Below are 27,913 nucleotides of genomic sequence, written 5' to 3' on the forward strand. Positions count from 1 at the left end.
TGGTATCAACCATGGTACTCACAACCAGACTAAATGATGACATGGAATCGAATTTTACCTGTCTAGTGAGTCCCGGGGGGAAGCCTAGGAATTGAAGATCGTTTCTTCATCTCGAAGGGGAAAGATATATTTCTTGGAATGTCGTACGAAACTTTGTGCCAGTTTCCTAATCTGTTGGGTATCTTCGTATATATTACATCAAGTGAATCGTATTCACAGAATTAGTGCTGTAAAAGGACCCGAGCTCGGGCAGCAATACGTATACAGCCTCTTGCCAAAAGTCCTTCGGACTGCCGACCTAGGGATATTCTAAGGGCGCAGTCTGCAAGGGCAAGAGGTGAAAGGGACCGAGGATAGCCTAGTCTTTCGGAGATACCAATTGAAAATGTCCACGCCAACAACAAAAAAAAAAAAAAGAAATCACTCCGACACCAAGACCCACTAAGCTTGACTTGTCTTTCTTTTTCTTTTTCTCTCGTAGGCAATGCGAGACGCTCGTCTGTATCCTGCAGGTCGGAGGATATGCAGGGACGCGACGCTTTGGTGATTAGTGGCGCCTGCATCTAAGTACCGAATCTAGTTCGATGCATTGCGAAAGAACAAATAGCCTGGGTAATGTGATTAAAAGCCACAGCTAAAACTAGATCAAGTCCTAAGGAGAGAATGCTAAAAAGGAGGTTTAACTTTTTAATAGAGGGTTATAGTTCGTCTAAGGGGGTTATAACTAGTATTGGTTAGAATAATGCGTCAAAGTATATTTCGACCAAGGTATAGGAATCAATACGGAGTTGAGTTCAATATTAGGATTAAGGTCGAATTATTATAGTCTAAACTAAGCCCACCATTCAGATCTACCAAGGAACCACTGTTATAACTCCCAAAGAGATTACCGAATGCGACGCAAGAAGGCGAAATCGGCTGTAGACCCAAACTAGGTCAGGAGGCAGTGTACTGATAGCGATGAAACCGGGCCGTAAATTTTGTGATAAGGGCTATAACATCCTATACTCCTTGATAAAGACACATGTATTGGACCAATCAGTATGCCCACTAGGGAAGTGTGTGGCACTATCATATGTACGGCTAGATTGTTACGAGTGTGGAAGCCAGATTAAGTATTGGTTTTATGTTAAGAATCGCCTTTGAAAGTCCAAGGTAATTTACAGGAGAAATTATACAATAGCGATGGAGTCTTTCGAGGGTAAGAAGTGGGTGTATGCGTCGGGGTCCAGGTGGGGAGAACAAACAGATCGCTAATGTGTAGTTAGGAACACTAAAGGAAGTAGTAGTTTTAAGAGGGAGGCTTTATGAACAAATCCATTTTTGCAAAGGGAATGAAAAAGGTTATAATAGATAATAGAATGAAAGGAAAGAAAATAAAAACCAACAGTAAACAAAGTAAAGGATTGGAAAAAAAAGGGTATACGCCATGCACAAAAAACAAACGAGCTGTATCAAGAGGGAAAAAAAAAAAAAAAAAAAGGCCGGGAGACAAAGAATGCCCCGATGTGTCATCAAAAGAGTACCCAGATATTCGACCGTATCTATTCCTTCCGTTGGTGTGGACAAGGAAATCCGGTTGGAGTGGATAGAAGGCTTGATTTGCAGCGCATAGGCAAACCATGGGACGTTAATCACAAATTGGTTTTAGTGTCGTCATGGGTTCATCATGCGTCGGGATTTGTGACCTGATGGATAGGGTATTAGTATATTCTGTTTAATCATATCGCTTCTGATTAGGGTTGGACGAAGGTACCTTCAATATCCGTCTCGAGTAGTCCTGGTTGTCCGCAATGCTGCCGTCGCTCATTCTTCGCTGGAGCATGACAGGGTCTAGTCTGGTGTCCGCCTGTGGTTTTCTGATAGAGGCAGTGAACTCCTTTGCTGCAACGGCGGCTCTGTATTCCTCTTCGGCCTGTCGTCGTCTGTTTCGTCGAACAATGAGGAAACCACCAACACCCATTGCAATGACAGCGATTACGCCGACGACAACACCCGCCGCAATACCGGCCTTGCTTGAGCCTCCTCCGCCACTATTTTGTTGCTTGTCGCCATCAGCGGGAGCAGTCTGAGTAACAATGGCTGTCGACCATCACGGGTTAGTAGGTGAGCATTATTGCGATAAATCTGGTTGTAAAAACTTACGTGTCTTGATGACGGTTTGGATTGAAGGAGCTTCGCTAGTTGTGCTCTCAGAAGAGGATGTAGAGGATGTTTTCGTAGTCTTTGGTTTACTCGGGGGTACAACTCCAGTGATGCCAAATGACCAAACCGAAACGCCACCGCAAATTTCATCGGGAAATCCTTGACAGCGTACGTTACACTCGCTCATATCCACTTTTCCGTCCTCGGGGAAGACGTCACCACAGTAGCAAGTGGAGCCTCTAGTGACACCGTAGACAGCTTTGTTTTCGTCCCGACATTGTGCAAGGCAGAGGTTGGCTGTTTGGTATGTTTTGATACCATAATTCTTAGTATCACCGGGGTTATCGTAACAAGCTGTTGATGGATCACTGGCGAAGACAGGGACGACAGCGCCGAGGAGCACAAAAGCCGCCAAAGTTGTCCTTAGTAGTGAAGGCATTGTCGTTATGTATGTGATAGAGATTGTCGGGAGAGAGACAAGGAAAGGGATATTCTCGACAGTTTATGTTGTCGAGGGATGGAAGTCAAGCCAGGGGGTGTGATTGGCGACTAGAATGCTACAGGGTGAGTAGGGAAGAAGGGATCTATAGAATTTTCCACATGAACATGTTAGTATCACGATATTTTAGTTTGACGTAGAGGGTCACTACATCAGCAGGCCGGCGAGCGAGGAGGAAAGAAAAAGTGGAAGTGGAGGTAGGAGAGAGGTAGGAGAGGGAGAGGTGGAGAGGTGGAGAAAGAGGGAGAGAGAAGGAGAGAGAGAGAGAGAGCTGAAGCCGTAAAACGTGGATGTTGATAGTAACAAGGCCGTCTTTAATGCCTCGTCTTTCTCATGACGTCCTCCTCCTGCCTGTTCTTGCTCTCTTCTAGCTTCTCTCCTCCTCTCCTCTCCTCTCCTCTCCGCTTCCCATCCCATCCCATCCCCCTCTCCTTTCTTCTCCTCTCCTCTCCTCCCCTGCCTTCCCTTTCTTCCTCTCGACCATAGCCAACCAAACGGCAGGCATAGCAATAGTAACACGACAAAGCGAAAGTTGGACTAGCGGACAACGCATACCTTTCAATCAAAAGGCCCTTCGTTCTTCAACCCAAAGAAAATCCCACGTGAGGAGAATTTCAATTTCCTCCGCTCAAAAATGTCGACGAATTCGAGTCGGAGTTGTCGGATAGTTTTTTATTCCTATTTTATAGGAGGAACCGATGGTCGGAAGTTGCAAGTCGAGAACTCGATCAAATGAGAACAAATATCTTTGTCGTCCGGATAGCTTTTCCCAAGAGCGCCTCTAAGTTTCGAACGCCTTCTGAAATTATCGCCTTCAACCTCTACAAGCAAAGATACCTTGGTTCGTCCCTTTTGTCGTGATTAAAAACAGTTATAAAAGAAACCCTTCTTTTGCAGAATGCCCTCCCAATGATGTGTATGAATTATAGTTGTCGAAGAGGGTTGTCGGTTCAAACCCTTGATCTCTTCTCTTTTTTACTTCTAAGAATATTTCACACAAGGAAAAACAACTCCGTTTAGAGACAAAAGGAGAGAGTGGCCTGAAAATATGCTGACGACGAGGGGGGAAAATTATAGGAAAGAAAAAAAAAGAGAGAAAGAAAGAAGGAACAGGAAAAGGAAAACACCAGGGAAATCAAGCGCAAAGGAAAGTGGTTGACCGTAGATGGCGAATGAGAGTCTGTAAGGAAAGAACAGAGAAGTAGGCCAGCTGTACCCTGTGGTTGAAGAACTCGAGCGAGTGACTGGTGGTGAGGGTTATGGTGGTTGAAGAATCGAGAGAGGATGGAATGGGATGATGGGACAGGTGTGGAGGAGGAGTGGGAGTTTTGGCCTGGACGAGAAGGCTTGGAAGGAAAGAGGAAAGGAGAACTGCTAACCACCACCGTCCTAGCTCACCACCAAATGCACCACCATGCACCCACCACCTTGCACCACCGCTTCCTTGCTGAGTCGGCCACGAAGGAGGGCAGGGAAAAAAGAAAATGTGCCGGGAAATTGAAATTGGCTGGCACACAAACCACGCTTGCTCGCAGGAAATGGTCCGGTTTCCTGACTGATTTGGCTCAAACAGGAAGCATCAACGTCGCTCTTAATTGATGCAGGCGGTCGCTCATCGGTCATACACACGGACCAGATATCGTTCTTGCTGTATTTTGGCTTTGGTTTAAACTGAAGTATCTAAGTAAGCTCGCTCTAACTCTATCATATCCTTTACTATGGTCGTTACGATAAGAGCACTCATACAGGTTGGATAGGTCGGTCGGTCGGTCGGTCGGTCGGCGTGGATTGTGCTTACGGAGATAATATAATGGCTCTTCTGCTGACTGCTTTTGAATTTTTTTCTTGTGCCAGGAGATATGCAAGGTCAACCATTTGATACAAATTATTCACATAACACTCGTTGCCGCATACTGGTACTACTGTACCATATTGCTCTTACGGCTAGTTCGCTCTTAAACTTACGTTACCTGCATTACCTCCTCCCAATCGGCTGGTAAGCAACCAGCGGTGGTGGTAGTGGTCGTAACAGTGGCACTGCAGTTCGATACTGTCGGCCCTCGCAGCCGCCGACTTTTACATAGGTCCAAAGTTGTCGATACGACGGAGTGACCTGATCACGATACTGTTCTGCCCTGACTTATCCTAAACCCTTTTGCCAACAAAAGACCCAATCCAGCCCCGGCCAAGTCCATTCCCGTTTCTATTCATGGATCAACGTTATATATACAGCAAATGTATATGTACTTACTTCCTTGCGGTTCTAACTCACAGCACTTCTGCATCACGATAATAACAATAACAATAACATCCAAACTGGTATTGTTGGTAAACTAACCTACTATAAGTCCTTGGCTAATTAATATAACATAGCCTCAAAACTAAAAAGAACCCGGATTCTAGTGGTATTTTTTTTCTTCCTTCAAGGCGAAAGAAAAGAACTTTCCTGGCCGAAATATGTGCGCATGTAAGTACATATATATAGTATCATATTCAAAAGCCCCGTTGCCCTCCGAACGAACCGAAATGAGTGCTTGCATTTTCACATTCGTTCTCATGGTGCCTGATCCTGACTAACTAACCACCGACCCAAAGAACATGGGCCACAAAACTTTGAAGTCCTGATTGCGAATGCACGGGACAGAAACGGCGGGAAGCTGACGGTGGCTTGTTCTTTTTTTTTTTTTTTGTTTCTGTTCCCTTCCATAAAAGGCCGTTATTCACTAACTTTTAAGACCCTGGTTTGGGTTCTAGCTAAACAAAAACCTAACAGAAGGACATAAGGGCCGATAAACCTGTGTTAGAGAGTATCGAAAGAAGCGAGGGCTCTAACGCCTTGACAAGTAATGCACGATAGATGCACCGACGTCAGCCACCATGTATCGGATCTAAGGGCTACCCGTCGATGTCTACGATCCCCATTCAAAGTAAAAAAATGACGAAACAGTGTACAAATTACTAAGTAAGTGCATATATACAGTATGGCAGGGGAGAGAAAAAAAAAGAGACCGCCGAGATGACACCGAAAGACTCGGGTATTTTCCAGGCCCTTTTTACTGCCTTTAACGAGAGGGAAAAAATCTCTCACAGGACAAAAAAAACAGGAACGAAAAACGAAGGAACAAAATGGAAATCGAGTGTCAAGAAAGAAGCAATGAAAAAGAACTCTCGAACAGGATTTCTTTTAATTTCGCGTGTTTGAGATATGAACCCCCCTTTTTCCCCAAATCCTTGCCCATGCCGCGGCTCCGTCTTGGCTGCATGTTTTATTCTTTCTTACCTTCTTTCGCTGTGGGGGAGCACAAGAAACATCCTCAACAGCTTTCCTTACCAAACTCTTCTCAAATATTATTCAATGGAGGTAATTTCTGGGTGACACAGAACTTTGCCCAGTCCTATTAAATTGGAATTTGAGATTGGGATTGGGATTGGGATTTCGACCTCAAGCTCCCATGTTCAATTCAATTGCGATGAGTGTTTGAATGGCAGATATCTGCGTAGGGCCCCAAGCAAATAATTGGTTTAATAGCTACAACATGTTATTGATTCCTTCCACCAACGGGCCAGATCCACTTTGGCTCCCGAGATACTAGTTTCAGATATATAGCAAGGCGTCCGTGGCTGCCAGAACAATCAGCTGAACCGGTAATCGCATACGTAGCATTAGCTTTTTCACATTTGCATTTCCAAACCAACTTCTCGGAAACACGTTGCTCTCCCTCTTATCTATTATACGTAGGGCAGGTATAGAATAGCGAGCGAGTTTTTCTGTTCAAGATAGGTCTTTGCATTTTTAAACGCCTATCGATCCAACTACCATGAAACGTCCATGACCACTCTTCGATTCTCCCATTCTGGAACCAACCATGTAACCATTAATATTCGTCAATTAAACGATCCTCTTCCTCACCAAACTAAAACTCTAGCAGTCCAAAAACACAAGATGCCTCTTTCTCACGCAAGCCTGAGGGGGGTTATTGATACCGTATCAATACAGTTTTTTTTGTTCCAATACGGTATGACGGTGTTCAATACGGATTATATTAGAGTAGTATCAGAGGAGAGATTTTACTTAATTCGGATTCGAACGATATTGAAAAACACCACTTTTATAGCACAGTAATCATAACAGGGGGTTCAATTTGTTTCCCCTTCCAGATATTCGAAAATCATATATAGATATACCCAGCCCGCCGAATAAAAAGGAAAAGGGTTCCAGTACATTTTGATCTTCAATTTCTCACATGAGCCGGCGAACACTTGTCTATCTAGCTATGTACATACCATCTTATCTGAAACCCTATCCCTCCCCAATGTGGCCATGCATGTATGTCCATAAGGCATCCAAGTCGTCAAAAGTACCCAAAGGATGAAAGGAAGAAACATAAGCAGGATTTCTTCAAACCACAAAAACGAAAGGCTCGCCTATCGCTGACGAGCACTTTGTGGCTGTGGTCCTATTAGATTGTCCCAAACGTCCATAATACTCCCTCTTTCTGCAGGCAACATGCTATATTGTAGCGAGTACAGATCTCTCCGATGAATAGGCGGAACCTACATCAACACCAAGCTTCTATCAGCGCATATCCATGCCAAGTCATTCTAACAATGCTGCATTATGATCTTTCGTTTCAAACTCGGAAAAAGGTTGCGCAATAGAGGCTCTACGCAGCTTGCCGTGACATTCTGATACCCAATTCAAACAATGACACAAAACACTATCGGGAAAAAGTTGGACTCACAAATCGACCCGTAACAAGGCACAGTAGCACCCGTGGAGAAATATAATGTTTCCGTAGGCGTCCTCCCAACTGGAAATACTGCCGAAACATTGCCCTAAAGGACAGAGGCACTGACTATTACGAAACCCGTATCAGTATTGTCGCAAGAGAAAGCGTTGGATTATCACCCCAGCCAAAGGAGCAATCACGCGAATGTATACATACTTTCAACAGAACGTAAGATATATGCTCGCATTCTTTTTGTCTCCCCCCGTCAGGCAATTTATCGACATCTAGCATCTCAAACTGTACCCCGCCAGGCAACCTCTTCGAATCCTTTGTCCTCAACATCAGTGCGAAGAGTGGGAAATGGTTCAGGCATGCCAGAAGCGTTTCCAACCCGGCTTTGATACCGATTATGATCATTCTCGCCACCGCAAACGTGAGGTAGTACACTAACACGGTAGGCAACAGGAAAAACAAGAGCGTAAATAGGATGGTGCCGACGAGTAACTGGTCGATATCGTAGTCGCACGAATCGATACGGTTCCGTAGCACATTGCGTTTCTTCCCACGAAATAGGTGAAACAGTGAGATGATCGTTGTGAGCTGCCAGTGATATATCCGCGCTGAGGCAATGTAAAACGAGTAAATGTGTAAGGTCAAGACCGAAAGTAGATCCGAAAATATCGAGATTGGCATCGTGGCGCCCGCGAAACTCGAGAACCCGATAACCCAGATCAACCTAGCTAGATGAGGCCGCACGCTCGCCATCGATCCTGCCCAGTAGTCCACAACCCATAGAAAGAGATCACCGAGGAAGAAAGCAAGTTCTTTATTCAGTTTCAAACCAGCTGGTTTCCCTCGCAACCAGGATATTGTCTCGTGCAATCCATCAATCGTATACGTTCTTAGTAAGGCATCCAGCCAATCAGCCACACCAGTGGAGTTTTCAATGAGGAAAGTTCCTAGTGCAATCCCAATAATCACATCATTTGCAACCAGCCACAAGCTGTTGTAAAATCGTATATAATCAGGGTGAACAGAGTTGGCGCTCTCTAGATCTCCTTTCCGTTTCCTCAGTTTCCTATACTGAGTCGGCCAGTAGCATAATTGCTGGAGCCTGATATCCAACTGCTGCGCTATACTCGTCAGCGATTAACTAAGCGCTCTGGTAGGCAATGGGCATACTAACCCGTCGCGGAAACATCCTTCAGGGCGGCAAGATCTGGTTTCGGCCTCCACTCCACAATTCGAAGGACGACTTCATTCGCAGCCCTTTGGACTGTCAACAAGGCAACGAAACACCGTATCAGTAGCGGATACGCTAAGAGTACCAAGCTCCAAAGCCTGTTAACGGCTCGCTCTCCAAGATTTGTAGCGGATTCAACAACCCTTTCGCTAACGCTCATACTTCTCGACCGCCCAATCCGGTACCTTACGTTATCGTTGAGTAGGGTGGACATCTCCCACGAACAGTTGATCTATAACAGAATTAGAATTTCATTGGCTTGAAGCCCGAGATATTGGTTAACTCTTACCTGCCCAATTATCGCATCTAGTGACTCCTCTTTCACCGTTAGCCGGTGTTTTCGTACCGAATGCAGTCTAATTTTATCTGAAAGTTGACCATGTAAAGGTTTCACATATTGAGCTTCCTTCTCCTCTTCCACCTTAACCGTAGACGTTTCTTCATCTAACGCTAGTGAGATGGGTTTCAGAGACATATACTGCATCCGCCATGGTGACGGCATATCAAACAAAATGACCTGCACTGTAACATTCGTTTCCTTGGGACAATATATCGCAGGGTATGGACAACTTTCGGTGAGTGTGGCGTGGATGTGACGTGCTTCAAACTTCTTTGGTTGCTGGCCGTTCAGTGTGCCTAGAACGTGGAGTCTGGTTCGTTTGCTCATTTGGAAGAGCTTTGTAAGGGACCCAACAGGCTTTGTGAAGATAGCACCGTTCCGGAGAGCATGATCGATTGCTTTGCTCTAACAGCCCACAAATCAACAGGTATATTCATCAGGGTAATGGAAACAGTCCTCACATCCTTAGCGTTCAGCAGAGCAACCACGAATATATCATACTCCGAATTTCGCCAGCCTATCAACAATCCTGAGTTCTCCTTCCGTGGGAGGCCACATGGCCAGAATATCCGCATCAAAGTCGGCGAGGGATCCATGCCTGACGATGTCACTAGAAGCTCCCCCTTCTCCTCAATTGCTCCCTCGCGGATATCCCACCGCTACTAGCCCGTGAGTGCTAAATACCCCTGATTAGTCGAGTGTTTATTTCCAAATGTCCAATAAACCATTATCAAACCCATACAAGCCTAGTTTCCCTCGCAGCGATTCTTTCCAGTGGAACAAGTATTAGAATGAACAACAAGGTCAGCAGAACTACACCCTGGAGCACCCGTCCCTACAAACAAAAAAGTAAGTAATTCAATCAACTATCACCAATACAAAGGATCCCCAAAGGACGTACAAAAACCCCACTCTTCCACGCAAGAACCAGGAATTCAAATGCCCGGGATACGAGTGAAAACCGCGCGGTAATATACCCAGCGACAAAGACAATAAATGTCAGTGTCAAAGAAGGGTGCATCAAAAAGAACGCATCCGGAGAGTAAGGGTTTGGAATTTTGAAAAAAGGTTGAGCGTGTAGCCGTTGTCGAGATATGAGAAACCCTTATAGACTTCGAGTAGGCTTTGTAATAAGTATATTTTAGCGTGCCTAGAGGTGGGTCGCGGGGTATGGAGGACTGTCGTATGCTGCAGGGGTTTCAAGGGGTCGTAATTCGAACTCGAACTGATAGGATGGCGATGTATGTCGGGTGATGATTGATATTAAGTTTAATACACGGGAAATATATACAGTCGATCACAATTGAGGTGGAAGTTATTCACGAGAAGAAGATGACGCTGGTGTTTGGATGTTTCGAGGTTAGGTATCTGGAAAGGTGTTATGATTTGGGAGCTCTCAGGATAAGCCGCAGAAAATTGGTGTGGTAGCTGGCGCACACCAATTAAAATGACGTTGGGCCTGTGTCCAATGGTAACCGCTCAGGCTCTGCAAAATACCTATTGAAGATCAAATCGGTGCGAGACTCGAGACCTGCCACAGGAAACCATCGTGGATTCAGATGGACGTACACTATAATATACGGAACCATGCGCGATAATAAAGTGCACGTGCATAGACTATTCGTAGTTTAAGTTTACATTCTACCAATATAGTTCTTTATTGTACAATGAATTTGCATAAAACCATGGAACGACGAAAGAAAGTACTGGAAATATGACCCCGAACGCCATGCATTAAAACCCCAAGATCTCCAGAACATGCGCAGGACTCGTCTTTCTCCAAGATTGGCACTAGGGGGTACGGTGACCGTGAGCTGTACCTCAGGTTGATCTAGCGGAAGAAAAACAGGTGCGGAATAATACGGTTAAAGACTTTAGAACCGTCCCCTGAAGCCTCCTCTTGCCGGCGCACTTCCTCTGCCTCTTGGGATACCGCGTCCTCGACCACCAGCACCGCCTCTTGGAGCTCCGAATCCGAATCCACCACGGCCTCCAGGGGCTCCACCTCGTCCACCTCTTGGAGCTCCCCTACCACGTGCACCACCTCTCGGTGCACCCCGTCCACCCCGTCCACCAGCGCCGCCCCTCTTCGAGATACCCTTTGGCTTTGCAGTACCTGGTGGTGGCTTTGGTTTGGGCAGGAACCTAAATTCGATTGGTTGTCAGCAAGTGTCTTCGAACTGACCCAGAATTGACCTTGAGCCTCCGTGCTTACTTGTCTAACGGTAGTAACTTGTCACCGCCAATATAGAACTTATCGCCCTTCTTGAACGATGTGGCCACGACTCCCTCCTGCGGTTTTATAGTAAAATAAACTTGGTTGATTGGCCCGAGAACCTCATCGACCTTGCCAACAGCTGACTACATCGAACGACTTGAATTAGATTCATGGAAACCGCACATGTGCGCAAACCCTAGCCCTGTGAGCCTGGGGAGGTCTAGGAAAGTGCAAGTACCTTGTTCTCCAAGTAAATCGGCGCATTGAAGAATGGAATCTTCACATTTGTAGACTCGCACACCATCTCGCCCTCGGAAGCATGGACAAAAGTTCCGATCTCTAGACAAAATATCTTAAATCAGTGACTGCCATCTTTGGGGGATAGGCAGGGACTGTTTGGTACGTACCGAAGACCTGGTCTGGAGGACCAAATGACTGAGGGGCGCCACCCCTTCCACCTATCAATTGATACTGAAATTAGATCCCATTCCATCATATTTGGTCAGATATCGGGCTAACGATACCTCTGAATCCTCCACCGCCCCCTCTACCCCCTCCAAATCCACCTCCAAATCCACCTCCAAATCCACCTCCAAACCCACCCCGACCACCTCTTGGAGGACCGCCTCTGCCACCTCTAAAACTCATGGTTGGTTTGTCGGATTCGTAAAGAAAATTAATAACTTGAAGTATCAATAATTGCGATCTAAACTTGATTGGCGGGCGCTCTGTGCTGTTGGCGTGTTTGAAGTCAGCGAATGGGATTTTCGTTCGTGATGAAGAGTACAGTTTCGCTTTGGTGTTTTTTTTTGTCGAAATCTAAAAAAATTTCGTGGAATAAAAATTGGTCGCCAAGCAATCGGAAGCGATTAGCGCGGCTAAACCTGCCGCTGATTTCCAGCTGGGTGGTTGCCCAACACAAAGCGAACCGTTAATATAATCTCAACATTTGATTGCATTGATATTGATGCATGTAGATATTATATATATACTTAGTATCTAGGTACCTAGTAAGTGTCTACTTAAGTATTTAGGTACTTATAATTATAAGTAACTTAAGTATATCCAAATGTTTCTATCCTTTTTTTTTTTGATAATCTATTATGATTACATGCTGAACAAATTAACCTCCATCGGCGAGCTTTCGATATTTATACATATGATACTGCACTGACGCAACCGAAAATATTAAACTACTAGGTATATAAGTGTATATATACCACCCATATGGCCATAGGCATACAGCGAAAATGGGAATAGACTCAAGTCCATGCTCTCCACAGTTCACCATCGCTATTGCTCAAAGGAATGTAATTTAATGACCTATATAACCTCTTTTACCTAAATTAGTCGGGCAAGCCTCCAATGGAGGACCGAGTAGCCGCCACCACATGCCATATCAAGGCCCCATGTCGACGAACCACCTCAGGAACGATCAGGGCTTCTATTTCCGGATCACGTCTGCCTGCGAACTTTCCAACACTATTTGTATTTTCTTCGGTGCCCTGCGGTAACCGGAGCCAGTGTGTGGATTCCTTGTCGACGAATACTACTTCGTGCTTTCGACTTTGAAGCAGGTTACCTATCACTAGGTGATGGGAGTAACGCTTCAACGCCATATTGCATTTTTTGATCAAAAGCTTAGGATCTGTTTCTAGCTGTTCAAAGGTTAGCCCGGAAGCTCAGTTGCCGACCATCATTATTAGACGGCGAAGCTCATAGAACGGCATACCTTGAAGGACACGATCATGCTGTCCGGAGCCCACGACTCCACAAGCCTTTTCAGGAACTTCGGTACAGGATCCAAGTCAATAATCAATTTCTTTCCAGACCCCGGGCCAGCTGGGTTGACAAATTCCATCTCGCCGTCCTTTTCGGCAAACTCGCCGCTTTGAATCTTGTGTTCCGCCATTCTTTCCCTAGGAACGAAGAAATCGCTAACAGCGGCAGCCAGGTAGAACAAAGATTTACCACCCAGCGGTCTCATTTTCATGGCCAGCTCTCTCAAGAGGAACAGATAGGAGGTTATGGTTGTAAACGGAAGCAAAAGAAGCAGCCTTTCCCTCTTAGCATGCTTGTACTTCCTCAGAACCGATATCATCTCGGCGGCGTATTCATCCCTCGCCACGATGGTATTCCTGCTGCTTCCATCCGTGGGAGCTTCTGCCAAAAAGTCCAGGAAACAATTTGTAGAGTGGCTGTAATGGCGACTGTAAGGAAGCAGGCTAAACTGCCGGTGCAAAAATATAACAGCATATCCAGCCTCCAAAAAGTATTCGGCACTGGTAGCGCCTCTGGTACCAGCGGAAAAGTTGTCGATGAACCTGACGGTTTGATTTTCCAAGGGCACGGTGGTACCACCGGATGTCACGAGCACAACCCGTCGCTGGTGGGAACAGTGCAGGTTAACGAATTCTTCGGCTATTCGGGAGAACTCCTCGAGTTCCGGGGGCGGAGGGTTGGTGTCAAAGTAGGTGGTTTCATCTTTTTCGATAGCAGCGGTGAAAGTTGGAGCGGACCTATCGATGGCGTTCTCAATAGCCGGGGAACTCTGGGTCCTATGGGCGGTATTTATACTTGAACCGTCGGTAGACATGGTAAAAAGGAAGGGATGTGAATGGGAAGGTGGATGTGGATGTGGTGGATGAGAAGGGGTCGATGCGGGATGATGTTGAGATATCAATCAGACAATCAATTAATGCAATGCAATGCAATGACGTCCAGCACCGGCACGGTTAGCACCTTAAGCTTGCTGTCCTGGGAGAGTAGGCAGACCCTTTAAATTTTAAATTTAAGAAACGATATAGTACTAGTTTAAGTTTATCGAGAAACCAACCGGCCCCATTCGAAATTCTCGTCGCTGCGCAGCCATGTAACGTAAGTTGTATTATACGGTGGAAGTACGTTGGGAGTAGAGATAATTAAGTGGAAGAAGGTAAAGGGAAAGAACTAAACCGATCTTCTTCCCCATGCATCCGCGGTTCCCGACACCCGAAATATTTCGTCCCTTTTGACTCTCCCGTATGTTCTGTACTATACTATTGCCTTCTAGCTTCTTTGGTTCGACCGAATCAGGTTTTCCTTGCATTTTGCATTCTTAAGTATTTGTACGTATACTTAGCTAGGTAAGTAGGTGTATAATACAGTGCGGGGGGGAAATTAAAAGAGAGTTGCAGTTGCAGTTGCTGCAGCCCCACCAAATAAACACACCTTCGACTGTGCTGCACTTCGCTGTGGACTAGCTGTGCTGTCGACTCACAATCAAATAACTTTTATATAAAATAACCGGGCTGGGGTCTCCGCGCCCACAAAATACCATTCCAATTACTACCACACCACCACGACGTAGATACAAATAATCACACTTACAATCGACGATGGACGCCGTCAAGGAGGTCGTTGATAAGGTCAAGGACGTTACCATTGGTGACTCTTCTGCCGGGCCTTCTGCTCCTGCTGCTGCGAAGCCAAAGGGTGAGAAGAAGGAGAAGCAGAAGAAGCCAGCTGCCCCCGCTGCCCCCGCTGCCCCATTGGAGGTATGTACATGCAATTCTCTTCTTCCTACCCTCTTCCTCTTCCTCTTCCTTCTTCTCCTTCTTCCTATTCTTCCTATTCTTCCTATTCTTTTATTTTTATTTTATTATTATTTTTATTCTTCTCCTCCTTCTCCTTCTCCTTCTCCTTCTCCTACGAATGGCCTTTCCACCGGTCATCACACTCGAAAGGGAGATCGTTTTTTTTTTCAACATGTGCTAATTCTGTCGTAATAGTTGGATCCCCCTCCGGTCTATATCGACCATCGTATACAATTATTCGAGAAACTCAAGGCCGAGTACGATGCAGAATGCGCTTCCAAGCCACGAGAGCCCATCACCATCACCATCCTACCGGAAGGTCGTACCATGGTCGGTGAATCTTGGGTCACATCGCCTTTGAAGATTGCCATCGAGTCGGGCAAAGGTGTCGCCGATAAAACTGTCATCTCGAAGGTCGACGGTGTCCTGTGGGATCTTCCACGGCCTCTGGAGAAGGATTGCTCTGTCGAATTGCTCGATTTCGACAATATGGAGGGTAACATATCCCATAATATCCCCCCCCCCAGGCCCCTAAACCGAACCTCTTATTGATACTTTTGGATTTAATAGCCAAGAAGGTGTTCTGGCATTCCAGTGCACACGTTCTCGGTGAAGCTGCAGAGCGACACTTCGGTTGCCATCTCTGCTTGGGACCTCCAACTGACGATGGTTTCTTCTACGAAATGGGTATGGCTGAAGATGGCCAGTAAGTATTTACCACCTTTATTCAATTTCAATAAATTCACTAGGGTCGACCGCCCCCCCTAACGAGATCAACCTATAGGGCTGTTAAGTCGGAAGACGTAAAACCTCTCGAGACTATTGCAGGCAAGATCGTCAAGGAGAGGCAGCCCTTCGAACGTCTAGTCGTCTCCAAGGAAAACCTCCTTGAGATGTTCAAGCACAACAAGTTCAAGCAGGTTCTTATCTCCAGCAAGATTCCAGATGGCACCAGCTCCACAGTATACCGATGTGGTCCACTGATCGACCTTTGCGTCGGACCTCACATCCCAAATACTGGCAGAATAAAGGCTTTCTCTGTGATGAAGGTAAGAGCGAAAAAAATCCTTGCAAACTCCACAATACGATGGTACTAATAGAACATACTAGCACTCCTCCTGCTACTTTCTCGGCGACTCCGCCAACGAGACTCTGCAGCGTATCTATGGTGTCAGCTTTCCGGACAAAAAGTTGATGGACGAACACAAGAAGTACCTCGAGGAAGCCGCAAAGCGAGACCATCGCAAGATCGGAAAAGAGCAGGAACTCTTCTTCTTTGACCCTATCAGCCCTGGATCGGCATTCTTTCTTCCCCACGGAACCAGAATATACAATACCCTTATGGCATTCCTCCGAGAAGAATACTGGAAACGTGGTTACGATGAGGTTATCACCCCCAACATGTACAACTCGAGCCTCTGGAAGACCTCTGGTCATTGGGAAAATTATAAGGACGATATGTTCACCCTAGATGTGGACAAGGAGCAATTCGGACTAAAGCCTATGAACTGCCCAGGTCACTGTGTCGTCTTTGGCCACCGCGAGCGAAGTTACCGTGAACTGCCATGGAGGATGGCAGATTTCGGGGTTCTGCACCGAAATGAGGCCTCTGGCGCATTGACCGGCTTGACCAGAGTTAGGCGATTCCAGCAAGATGATACTCATATCTTTTGTACCAAGGACCAGGTCAAGGACGAAATTATGGGGCTGTTCGACTTTCTTAAACATATCTATGGTAAACTTGGCTTCACCTTTAAGCTGAACCTTTCCACCAGGCCAGATAAATATTTGGGAGAAATTGAGACCTGGAATAAGGCTGAAGACCAATTAAAGGAGGCTCTGGATCTGTTCGCAACTCAAGGTGGCGGCGCATGGGAGTTAAACCCAGGTGATGGTGCCTTTTACGGCCCAAAGATCGACATCACCATCTCTGACGCCCTTCGCCGTGAATTCCAATGTGCCACCATTCAGCTTGACTTCCAGCTTCCACAAAGATTCAAACTCCGATATAACACTGGTGCGCCGTCAACAAAGGATGAGAATGGCGAGGATATCGGTGTTTATGACACTCCTGTCATGGTCCACCGTGCCATTTACGGCAGCTTTGAGAGATTTACCGCTATTCTCACGGAGCACTTTGCCGGCAAGTGGCCATTCTGGTTGAGCCCCAGGCAAATCTTGATATTGCCTGTCACTCCTCAGAACAACGACTATGTGATTGAACTACAAAAGATCTTCCATGATGCTGGATTCTATGTTGATATTGATATCAGCGGCAACACCATGAAGAAGAAGATCTTACAGGCCCAGATGCATCAGTACAACTTTACCTTTGGTACGTAAATCAGCGATTCCGCCCTATTAGGAGGTTTCCTAGCTAATGGTTTCTTCTTCTTCTTCTTCTTGTATAGTTGTTGGCGCGGACGAGTGTAAGAACAGATCGGTCAACGCCAGAGATAGAGATAACCAGGAAAGTCAGAATAGAGGCGCACTTTTACCCGTCGATGATGTGATCAAGCGATTGACTGAACTCAAGCAGTCAAGGGAGTTAGATCAAACTCATGCCCTCAGGGCCTAGAAATATATAAGCCCTGTTGAGATAGAAAGTTCCGGTTTTATATTAGCTTGATTAACTATGCAAGCTTCCCTTCCTCGGACCCTCTCTAGTTCATGGTAGCACATCAATTATAAGTTAAACCATCGCATTGACTTTCATCAAGGTGTAAACTCGGTGCCCTGGATTCATGCCCGTTAATCGTGGTACCTCAAACTACATTATAAAAACATTAACTCGATACGGGATTCAGGAAAGACATTGAGGAATGCCGCAACTACGAACTACGAACTGCAACGTTACAAATACAACAAGATACCATTGATTTCTATATATTACACAAACTCCTCAAATGTAAATAGTAATAACAAAGTGAAGGTCCCAAAAAAAAAAAAAGGGAGCGAGGCGCTTCTATATACATAGGAATCAAAGCACCGTCCTCGACATCCGCCCTTAAACTGCCAATGAAGCAAAACCAGCCCTATACAAGGGGCAACCGCGTACATGAATGCATAGAAAGGATCGACGCCAACAAACCCCGCCTCGGAAAACCTAAAGAGTCGATTTTCTTTATTCTATGGACTCTGAGGAAGGCTATAAATGATGCACAAAAGAGAATGCAAATGGGTGGTTGGGTGGGTTCCTAGTGCTGGAACTGGAACTTGAAGCCGCCGCCGCCGCCGCCGCCGCCAGGGAAGCCACCACCAGGAAAGAAGAATGGTTGTCCGCCGCCACCGGGGAATCCGCCACCGAATGGGCCACCTTGGTGGAAGGGGTTTCGCTGTGTTTGGTCATTCGGATCGTCACCACTGTATAAATGTCAGTTTATATACCTGAGCTACGTTGTAATTCATGTTGGAATACGTACTTGTCAAACCTGGCTCGTAGTTCATCATCTCTGAGGACTTCATAGGCTTCATTGATTGCTTCCATCTTCCTCTCCGCCTGATCCTTTGTCAATCCACTCAGTTTCAATTTGTCAGGATGGTACTGTCGAACCATCTTGTTGTACTGTGTCTTGATTTCTCTCGATGTTGCATCTCGGTCTACGCCAAGAATCTTATAATAGTCCTTAGCCTTAGATTTCTTGAGAAGGACATGCGCCTTTTGGAGGTATTCATGGACTTTTTCGTTTTGGCCGTCCTGTTCTTTGGCATGGCTCAACTCCCTGATAGCCTCCTCGAATAATTCCTCGTCCATTAGTCGCTTAGCTTTATTGATTATGGCTGGAATGGAGTTAGGATTGAGCTGTAAAGTTTCCTCGCAGAAAGGCCGTGCTCTCTTGTCGTTATTTCCTTCACTGTAAATTTCACAAACAAGTTCGACAAGTTGGAGGATGAGATCGTTCGGGCTGTTGTCGTTCATGAGGCCTTCCTCCCTGAGAGTTTTGATATCGTCCCTGATTTCGGTAAGGATACCGGGTTCGTCAGTAGTTCCGATGATTATCTTAGCTGCACCGATGAATTGGCGTCTTCCACGCATTTCCATCGCTTTATTCAAAGACTTGTTATAGGCTTTTAGCCGACGGAAGGGTTTCTTGCATGGCTTTGAATCTGGGTCGAAGTGTAGGCATTTGCGGATCTGAGTCATAGCTCGGTCGAAGTCGTTGAGAGAATAGTAAAAGAGATTTGTGATATGAAGGTGAGGCTCGGTAAGTGCGGTAGATAGAGTGGAGATATGGCCCAGATCGCCGATGGCTAGGGGTTATGTTAGCATAGGTATTGGTATTAACTGACAAACTCGCAGAGGACTATTGTGTAGACTCACCTTCCCGGACTTCGCCCTTTGCAAGTCTACATTTATATCGGGTTTCTCTTAAAGATAATATCCCAGGCGAGAACGAAATGGCCTCGGTAGCTGCTTCTGTGCAAGCATGGTAGTCTTGCTTCTGGTAAGCAAGCTGGGCGGAGTAGACAAATGATTCTGCTTTATCAACATCGCCCAATTCCTGTCGCCGGTCGCTAGGACAGGACTTAAAATCACTCCTAGCACCAACCCAGTCCCCGGATCTTAACTTCATTTTCGCGCGCTGTAGGAGGGCGGCTTCGAAGTCTGGCTTCATCTCCAAAACTCGATTGAAGTCATCAGCGGCTTGAGCTGTGCGACCGAGTGAGAGGTAGGCGGTGCCCCGTTTGAAGATGGTAAGGTAGTTGGAGGGTTCCCGTTCAATAGCGGCATCGAAGAATTGCAGGGCGTCATTTGATTGGCCCTTTGCTAGTAGAACATTGGCGGAATCAACGAGCGACTTGACGGGGACGTCTTTGGGGACATCACTGGCGGCTGCAGGGATTGAGAGTGAAAGCACGCAGACGAAAGCCGCGGCCAGGTAAGTGTGCTTCGACTGTGCCAGGCGCATTTTCGTAGATGGCCGGTGTTAGGAAGCGTAAGTAAGTATGGACGTTTCAGGGATGTCGATGTCGATGGTCAATGTCGATGGTCGATGTTCGGGGTTCCGTAGTCAGCTTGGGGAAGTGGCCAGTTTATACATATCGAAGGGTCGGTTGTGGCCAAGTTGCAATTAGCTCCGCCGCTTGGTTCCTGACTGTGCTGGTTTAACTAACCGAACTAATGGAACAGTTCCCGAACAACCTTATCTTATCCCTAGCTCAACGTCATTTTAGGTGCATTGAGGGAGTTATCACCAACCTCATATGTTCCATCCATTGTACTTAAGGATTTGTAATATAACATGTGCATGCGCCTCGCATCCATGAGATACCGATGGATTTGCATCTAAACGACGATTGGGCTACCTCTGCTGTCTTTTCGCCATCTCTTGCCCGCCAGCAGCAGCATCAAGGTAAGTAAATATTCAAACCAACAACCATCTAGCCAGCGACATCGCGAGTTCAGTATTCAAATTTTACTAATGTATTGACTGTAGCAAAGGAATGGAGCTATATCGATCAATGGCTCCAGGCAAAATATCACCCACGGCCGGTCCCTCCGTTCGAAAGGAACATGGACACCCTGAGGGCTCTGACTGCCTTAGCTGCTGCAAACGAAGCTGCCGACGAGGAGAGAGCTTCGCAGCTCGAATTCAAGCAGAATATCCTAAGTAGCTACAGACCAAAGCGTCCGGACGATAAAATCATCCGTATTAGAGAAGGCCTGAATCGAGATGCCGGCAAGGCCTTGGACTCTGTGGCTAGTGCCAGTGTCAAGCTTGGTGCTGATTTGGGCAACGTATCACAGTGAGTCAGTATCGTTGCCTCATAGTTGGCCTCCCACTTGTCATTAACATAGTGATTTAAGAAACCGGGAGGCGCTGTTGTATCTGACAAAAGAAGAATGCCAAATTGAGCACTCGATCCTTCCTGAGGAGCAGACTCTTAAGACCCTCGTTGCCGATATTCAGGAAGCAGAGGAGTCTCTTCGCAAATTCCACAGGTAAATCTTCATTTCTGTGAGCGTTCAGTTTCTTAATATGCCGGCTAATATGAATTGCAGCGAGGCATATGAGACTCCCAAAGATCTCCCAGCCAAGCTTGCTGAGTGGACACGGACCATAAAGATCCTACAGCAGAAGTCCGCTGAATATAAAGACCGGGCTACTTCCTTGCAGGTGTGGGCCCTCCAATTTATGCATATAAAATTTTTACGAACAACTAATGGTCGCCTCGTATATATGTAGAATGCATATCGGAGAAACCCACCCAGATATACTATTGAGAATTTGGTTGAGCTGGAAAATGAGATCCTCGAGCTCCAGGATCATGTGCGAAGCCTGAATGGTCAAGTAAAGGCATACACTCTCCTACCGCCTGACCCTAAGGCTGCTCAACGCAAGATCGAGGAAGCCAAGGAGGAACTTGAAATGTTGAAATCCCAAAGAGAAGAGCTGTACCAGGGTCTGGCACGTTCTTGATCATTATAACCCGCTGTTATCGGCAAACTCCTCTCGACTGGCTTTCCTTGATATCATCAAGGGGTCATATATCTGAAGCGCCCTTTGGCAGTTCTAACATGGGTATATTGCGACATGCTAAGAGTTCAAGTTGAGAGAGCCTATTATCCGTTGCGTCATGTGTAATCGATGTCTTTCCACGCGATTCGCCTCGAGTTTTTCACCAGGGGCATCAAATCCAACTGCAGCAAGTAGAGTTGGGTCGATATACATACACACATGCACTAATGCATCAAACCGTGTTTATACCTCTGTCGCTTAACTATGAGCCTCCGCACACGCCAGCCGAAGTGTCGGTACAAGTGCATGTGCATGTCTTGAGGAACATACCGAGTCCCGTCTCCCAGCTCAGCGGCTTCCGTCTCCTGGAACGGGCCTCACGCTTTCAGTTGATCCCAATTTTCCAACCCCTTGTCGACGCAGGAATACTTTGGCAATAAACATATCTTCGAAGGAAGCCCCTTAACGACTTTGGGCAGGCCTTTACAGGGAAGAGGCTTCCTGCCAGGTTTCATCCTTCAACCATGCAGCCGGGAAGGAAATTGACCATACAAATTCCTTTGCCCTCTGTTCGCCGCAAAGCGCCACCACAAAAAGACGAGAGGAACCTGGAAATCTTATCTTTGATTAGTGCACAAAACGAATCAGGGTACAGGACACCGTTTTTTGTAGCGAATCAGCAGGAGGCAACATTTTCGTCGCATGATAATTTTCCTTTCGGTTCAGGGACTCTCTTCTTCTTTTTATGCTTCGAACTCTCCTGTCCGTCTTATCCTTCCAATTGTTCCTGTTCTTGTAGATGAACTTGTAGAATTCCAATTTCTCCTTCCTGCGCCGGCCCAATTTCATCATCGTACATACTTCAGACGTCCACAAGCCCTTCCCGAGAGTCAACATCTCGACCCGTCCCGCTGGCCCCAACCTTTGTTTGGTACAACAATCGCTCCGCCTTCTGTTACTCCACCACCACCCCAAAAAGCCCAAGCCGACAAAGACCGTCACCAAAAACGGCGATAGTATAGAGATTGCAAACAACCCAAAAAAAAAGGAAGAAGAATACCTCGTTCGCGCGACAACAACCAGCACTAGAAAACCAAGCTCCGGAGTTCTCTGAAATTCATCCAATCTTGGGTGCGCGGCCGCACATGGAGGACGAAAATAGGATAGCTATCACCGTTTGTGGAGATGGTGGAACAGGTACAGATTCGATCTGCCACACGCACCCGAACAGCACGCTTGCTCCTGTCTGCACCAATGTCTCACGTTCATCTAACATTGTTGATAATCCTTGAAAAGAAGAGGGCCTTGCATATGCGGTTTTGGAGAGGTTTGCTAACCTGGTTTCGTTGTCGCAGGTAAATCATCGATATCGTTACGACTGGTGCGAAGTAAATGGACACATGAGTAGGTCCCCTATTCTTTGGGTATTACCTACGAAATTAGTATCTAATTGGTTGTGGTATTTCAATTTGTAGCTATGACCCAACAATAGGTATTCCGATGGAACTCGATGAACAATTTGAGGAGCAGATGCTTATGTTTATACCATGACCATGCAGAGGACAGCTACTCCGTCACTAGAGTTATCGATGGCGTGACATATCACCTACACCTCACAGATACAGCGGGCCAAGAAGAGTGCGAACTTGTCCGAACCATAGATTAACATGCAACCACTGACTGTTCAACACTTACAGATATCGTGGCCTGTGGTCAGCGGCAAATACGCGAGATGCAGACGCATTTCTTCTAGTATACGATATCACCAGCCATGATTCCCTCGTCGCCCTTGATTATTTCAACGACCTGATAGAAATGGAGTCTGAGGAGCGGTCGCCGGCTAAACCACCACAGATCAAATTTGTAGCGGGGAATAAGGTCGACTTGGCGCATGATAGACAAGTTGCTAGTGTTGAAGGGCTAAACTGGGCGAGGGATCATGGATGCGGGTATGTTGGAAGCAGAACGTATTATACCAAGACAGGCTTGCTAACTTTATTGTTAGGTTTATGGAGACATCCGCAAGGAATATGGTTAATATCGAAGAAACATTTGCTCGTAAGCCCTCTTCAACCCACCCAAAAGCTTTGGATTAAACTGAAATATGATACCTAGTCATTGTGCGCAGAGTGGTCGCCGCAAGGAGGGGCCAGGCAGCACCCCCTACCCGACAAGCCAATGTTCCAACCAGTGGTTTACAAAATTACCCCACCACTATCGAAGATAACGAGAAAGGCCAAGCCAGCGATGCAAACGGCAAGAAGAAGAAAGGATTCTTCAGCAAGCTCTCTTGCTGCACGATTATGTGAACAATATCCCTTCCGCATATTAACAGTCTATCAACCGGATCATCTCTATCACTTTGAAGTCACCAGTATTCAATGTGACCTAATAAAAGGCCACTGTTTTACTATTTTACATCATAGTCTCTGCCGAATACCTTATCATGCGCACTAACCAGTCGATTTCCTTATTTTATTTATCTTGTTTTTTGTTACTCTTTATTAACCGCCAACTGCCAGCCTTACCCCGATCACTCGAAGTTCCTTTGTTCCAACCTGAAAAACTAACGGCCTTATCGTCATTATACTATACCATTCCGCTTTCCAGAGCGAGTCATTTGCTAATCTACCTACCTCTTTTATTGTATATTCACCTTTCTGAAACAACATCCAAGCCTACACCATCATTTACCCACCTTCTATTTCCTTGCCGCGCTTCTCTCTTCTTTCCTACTGATTTTATTCGCCTCTTTTTTGATATCTCTTTGATACCACCGTCGTTGTTTTAAAAAGGAGTAGAGGTCTTATTTTTCTTCGTTTCTCTTCCGTACCTTTTTTTCCTTTTTTCCTTTTTTCTTTTTTTTTTTTTTCCAATTGGCGATATATCGATCTTTTGTCCGGTACATTAGGAGAAGGCGGTGTTGATTGCATTGCATTGCGCTACTACATTTATCTTTTTTCATACCAGAAATTTAAAATATTTGACATGCAGGGTATTCTTCACAGGCCCAGAAACTCCAAAACCTATGCAGCGCGTGTATTAGGTTCCTCTAAAACAGACAGCTACAGGACAGATAGACACATGACGAAACTAAGAAGGATGGAAACTTGAGATATCAATCCCAGTATTGCCGTTATTATTTTGGGTGTGTGAGTACCCGTTCGGGTACTCGCCCAAGAATATCTAGCCTATTGCAAGGCGTCGGCGCTATCGATATCCAGTCACATGTGCCGGCAGCTTAGATCTTTTTTTAAAAAAAGCTTCAAAATAGCAATATCGTATACGCAAACCAAGGAACAAAGGATAAGAAGCAACGAAGGATATCGACGGATATTCAGATATATTAGAATAATATATGTCGTATCGAGATTAAAAAATAAATAATACTACCTACCTATGTAAGATGTTCCGTAGACACACCCAATCGAGCCTTGCTTGATAAAATTACCTGCTATAACCAAGATCGAAATTGTTACCTTGACTCCTCCTAGCCTTCCCAGATTCCCTGCCGGCCATAACGCATATTCTCCAATACAAACTTTACTCACAAAAAAACTCCACAAAAAGAACGCCTAGATTCACACCTTCTCACCGATTTCCTAATTCCCTGGTCCCCAGATCCCGTCCCTCGAAACCCAGTAAGCTAGAGAGAGCCGGGGACGATCAACTCCTCTCCAAGAAAGCCGCATATAGACCTCCGATTTCATTCCTTTTCACTCCCCCTCAGCTCTTCTATGAATTCCTTAAACTCTTTGTATTCCTCATACGATGCACTCGACTTAGTCCCCTTGTACCTCGTCACTTGCAAATTCACCTTTTGCCATTCCGAAGACTTTCCACCCCACCCAGCTTTCCTCATCAGCGAGACCAAAGTCTCTTCTTGTGTCCAACCTTGTTCTACCGGGACATCGGGGAGATAGGTAGCGCCATGACGACGGCCGTGGTACGTAAATGATATTCGAAGGCCATGAGTGCCTAAGGTCCAGTCGAATGGGCTTGAGGCTGGTTCGAAATCGGTTAGGATCGAGACGCTGCAATGATGACAGTTAGGGATATGCTACGCCTTCCTTGGTAATAGTAATGTGATGGTAGTTTAGAAGATAATTACCCGCATTCCAATGACGATAGTTCCTTCGCGTCTATCGGGTTAAACCTGGTATCGTCAAATGCTCTGCCATAGAACGTTTCAGTAATTTGATTTAATTCCCTCAGTCGTAATACATATGTATATATATTCATTAGGAAGGTCAAAAACGTACGAGGTCAGAGCATACGAAGCCAGCCCCTCATCCAACTTCTGCGGCTCAAAAGTCCCAATACAACCCCGCAGCTGTTTCCCTCTAGACCTTACCACATTCCACGTAACGAATAACGGCCGTTCCGGATGTGATACTCCATTTGTAGATGAGACGTGTCCGTTGATGGAGACACCGTTAGTTACCACTCCATTTGTGCTACTGCTATTGCTGTTACCATTTGGGAGTGATGAGTTATGTGTTTCGAGGTCATGGTAGGCTGTTTCCACTTCAGAGAGTGTGAGAGGCCTTTTCTTAGAGTACGATGAAGCGAGGACGTCAAAGCAGTATAGGCAGTGAGATTTTTCGGCCATGGTTTTCGTAGGGGCTTGGTATTCGGTGAGAGGGGAGGGTTAGTTGACTGAGGGGCTGTGGGGTTCTTGGAGGAGATGTTGAGATGGGTTCGTTCGGAGGGGTGAAATCGATCAGGCGAGAAAGGTTAAGCAACCTTAAACTTGAATTCGGATTAATAACCGCGATTAATAATGGGAACCAGTTTGCATTTTTAGAAACGAACCAAGATATTAAAAAACCCTTCTCGCATGGTCAAACGGCTCTACAGATTGGCACGTGCAGGCTAGGAAAAACGTTGAAACAAAGTCGACACTAAGGCATCTAGCTACGTATAGACAACCTGCAAGTTTAGGGGGTGAGTTCAGAGCATATGGTATACATAAACACATTGAAGACCGTTGTAATTTCAAGCGAATGATCCTATTGTATTGTTTAATCATGAGACTGTATAGAACTATTCCATTCGCAGTAGTGCACGAGGTTAGGCCCCAAAAATACAAGCCTGGACGCTGGACTCGTGCACAGAGGGGGGGGGGGGGGGTAATATAGAAAAAAACGAAAAAGAAAACCAGGCCAACATAGAATAAACAACAGGCTGGCAATTCGCCCAAGAAAAAGGGGGGAGAAGGAGTCGGGGAAAGGATTATAGGAAATCAAAGATTTTGAATTCGTAACATCGTCTAAGGTTTAGGAACCTTCAGGCTCTTGCTCACCATAGCACAGCCGTGAGCCACAAACAAAAGGACTGCAGGATGAAATTCCAGATTTGTACCTTTAAGGATGACTCCCAATGGCAAATTCTCTAAGATCCATTCATTCTTAACCCACCATGCCGCGATGGCCATCAAGCCGAGGGATGTTGGCGTGGGCGTTCCCTCGAAGTATTTTGACTTTCCGGATGCATCTTTTGGGAGATACTGGACGGAAACATTGAAACGAGCCAGGCGAGAGAGTCCACAAAGCACAAAGAAGGATAATAGGACAGTGTCGAGGAAACTGCGAAATCCGATGGCAAAGGCTAAAGAAGCAGGCGCAACGCCGAAAGAGATCTGAATTTGGGCATAACCGTTAGGGTTGATCATTCAACATAATCGAAGAGCACTGTAGCGTACCAAATCAGCGAGAGAGTCGAGCTCTTGGCCAAGCATAGATGATTTCTTCTGCCACCGAGCGATTCTTCCGTCCATGAAGTCGAAGAAGAGACCGAATGGCATAAAGGTGAGAGCGATCCAGATGTTTGTTAGGTCGGAAGGTTCGCCGAGACAGTACCGCAGTGAGGTGAACACCGACATGATGCCACAGAAGCCTATAGGAACGCCGAGTCAGCCAATGTTATGTTTTTTGCAGCCATGCGATTGCCCTTGAGAAGTTCCAACATACCATTTAGTTCAGTAATGAAGTCTGCAGCGTGAAGCTGTCTACGAGCTCCGGGAAATAATAACCGTCAGCGAAATACATCCTCAGTGACCCAGTTACGACAGCAAGCCGCCACGGGCAGCACCGCGATAGGGCGAGAGATACCAGGGAAGTCTGGGGTAGTACCGGAGCATGGAAAAGTGGCGGTCATCGTTTGTTATTTCCTTCATCTTGGTGTCGACTCCTAACAAGCCCAACTCAAAATATTAGCAACATATCGCCAGCACTTAGACATACAGTTACAAAGATGGATGGGCATATACGAACCTCCGTTACTGGCAACAGCGGGGGATGAGGATGACGTGGGACGCTGTCGCGACATGAATGGTGATTGAGCTGGAGAGTTTTCTATTCTATACTTTTTGTTTTTTTTTCTGATACACAGAACAAGGATCAGAGATTGATGGTTAAAAGGCCGCAGTTGGTGAAAAACAATAATAATAATGTCGTGTGCTTACGGCGGATAAGGAGAGGAGACTCTCTGAACTTGATGGGTCGTCCTTGTCGCGGAAGATGAGGGTGGTGAAGAAGAGAAGGCCAATAGTGGAGATCCAGGTAAGTAAGTAAGTAAGTAAAGTAAGTAAGTAAGTGGTAGGTAAGTCAGTACTTAGGTACCTAGGTATTTACTTAGCATTTGGGTTGCAGGGCGGTGGATGCGGACCAAGAAAACAGATCTGCCTCTACGTCACAGGAC

General features: G+C 46.0%; 10 protein-coding genes across 10 annotated transcripts; 3 read left to right on the plus strand and 7 right to left on the minus strand.

Annotated features, from left to right (window-relative positions):
• Nucleotides 1-1,667: 1,667 nt before the first annotated feature.
• AOL_s00083g465 (uncharacterized protein) lies at nt 1,668-2,584 on the minus strand (the record flags this gene model as incomplete). Its single annotated transcript, XM_011125644.1, has 3 exons — nt 1,668-1,688; nt 1,757-2,082; nt 2,146-2,584. 3 exons carry the CDS (start codon nt 2,582-2,584, stop codon nt 1,668-1,670), a joined length of 786 nt encoding a protein of 261 aa, XP_011123946.1.
• A 4,896-nt stretch (nt 2,585-7,480) lies between these two features.
• Nucleotides 7,481-9,553, minus strand: AOL_s00083g466 (uncharacterized protein; the record flags this gene model as incomplete). The annotated part of the gene is made up of 6 exons (XM_011125645.1): nt 7,481-7,500; nt 7,591-7,622; nt 7,691-8,507; nt 8,561-8,849; nt 8,907-9,362; nt 9,419-9,553. The coding sequence occupies 6 exons, from the start codon at nt 9,551-9,553 to the stop codon at nt 7,481-7,483; spliced, it is 1,749 nt and encodes a 582-aa protein (XP_011123947.1).
• A 1,278-nt stretch (nt 9,554-10,831) lies between these two features.
• AOL_s00083g467 (uncharacterized protein) lies at nt 10,832-11,823 on the minus strand (the record flags this gene model as incomplete). Its single annotated transcript, XM_011125646.1, has 5 exons — nt 10,832-11,102; nt 11,173-11,318; nt 11,414-11,514; nt 11,583-11,633; nt 11,700-11,823. The coding sequence occupies 5 exons, from the start codon at nt 11,821-11,823 to the stop codon at nt 10,832-10,834; spliced, it is 693 nt and encodes a 230-aa protein (XP_011123948.1).
• A 698-nt stretch (nt 11,824-12,521) lies between these two features.
• On the minus strand, nt 12,522-13,771 carry AOL_s00083g468 (uncharacterized protein; the record flags this gene model as incomplete). The annotated part of the gene is made up of 2 exons (XM_011125647.1): nt 12,522-12,833; nt 12,908-13,771. The coding sequence occupies 2 exons, from the start codon at nt 13,769-13,771 to the stop codon at nt 12,522-12,524; spliced, it is 1,176 nt and encodes a 391-aa protein (XP_011123949.1).
• Nucleotides 13,772-14,552: 781 nt separating this feature from the next.
• Nucleotides 14,553-17,328, plus strand: AOL_s00083g469 (uncharacterized protein; the record flags this gene model as incomplete). Its single annotated transcript, XM_011125648.1, has 6 exons — nt 14,553-14,711; nt 14,946-15,246; nt 15,321-15,456; nt 15,535-15,799; nt 15,861-17,085; nt 17,162-17,328. 6 exons carry the CDS (start codon nt 14,553-14,555, stop codon nt 17,326-17,328), a joined length of 2,253 nt encoding a protein of 750 aa, XP_011123950.1.
• A 619-nt stretch (nt 17,329-17,947) lies between these two features.
• AOL_s00083g470 (uncharacterized protein) lies at nt 17,948-19,660 on the minus strand (the record flags this gene model as incomplete). The annotated part of the gene is made up of 3 exons (XM_011125649.1): nt 17,948-18,113; nt 18,173-19,001; nt 19,072-19,660. The coding sequence occupies 3 exons, from the start codon at nt 19,658-19,660 to the stop codon at nt 17,948-17,950; spliced, it is 1,584 nt and encodes a 527-aa protein (XP_011123951.1).
• Nucleotides 19,661-20,025: 365 nt separating this feature from the next.
• On the plus strand, nt 20,026-21,172 carry AOL_s00083g471 (uncharacterized protein; the record flags this gene model as incomplete). Its single annotated transcript, XM_011125650.1, has 5 exons — nt 20,026-20,104; nt 20,189-20,498; nt 20,551-20,694; nt 20,755-20,869; nt 20,939-21,172. The coding sequence occupies 5 exons, from the start codon at nt 20,026-20,028 to the stop codon at nt 21,170-21,172; spliced, it is 882 nt and encodes a 293-aa protein (XP_011123952.1).
• Nucleotides 21,173-22,721: 1,549 nt separating this feature from the next.
• Nucleotides 22,722-23,520, plus strand: AOL_s00083g472 (uncharacterized protein; the record flags this gene model as incomplete). The annotated part of the gene is made up of 4 exons (XM_011125651.1): nt 22,722-22,849; nt 22,909-23,160; nt 23,217-23,269; nt 23,327-23,520. The coding sequence occupies 4 exons, from the start codon at nt 22,722-22,724 to the stop codon at nt 23,518-23,520; spliced, it is 627 nt and encodes a 208-aa protein (XP_011123953.1).
• Nucleotides 23,521-24,917: 1,397 nt separating this feature from the next.
• Nucleotides 24,918-25,823, minus strand: AOL_s00083g473 (uncharacterized protein; the record flags this gene model as incomplete). Its single annotated transcript, XM_011125652.1, has 3 exons — nt 24,918-25,245; nt 25,323-25,385; nt 25,474-25,823. 3 exons carry the CDS (start codon nt 25,821-25,823, stop codon nt 24,918-24,920), a joined length of 741 nt encoding a protein of 246 aa, XP_011123954.1.
• A 660-nt stretch (nt 25,824-26,483) lies between these two features.
• Nucleotides 26,484-27,541, minus strand: AOL_s00083g474 (uncharacterized protein; the record flags this gene model as incomplete). The annotated part of the gene is made up of 5 exons (XM_011125653.1): nt 26,484-26,852; nt 26,916-27,109; nt 27,184-27,221; nt 27,280-27,403; nt 27,487-27,541. The coding sequence occupies 5 exons, from the start codon at nt 27,539-27,541 to the stop codon at nt 26,484-26,486; spliced, it is 780 nt and encodes a 259-aa protein (XP_011123955.1).
• Between the last annotated feature and the right edge of the window lie 372 nt (nt 27,542-27,913).

Source organism: Orbilia oligospora (assembly GCF_000225545.1).
Source record: "Orbilia oligospora ATCC 24927 unplaced genomic scaffold scaffold00083, whole genome shotgun sequence".
NCBI lineage: Eukaryota > Fungi > Ascomycota > Orbiliomycetes > Orbiliales > Orbiliaceae > Orbilia > Orbilia oligospora.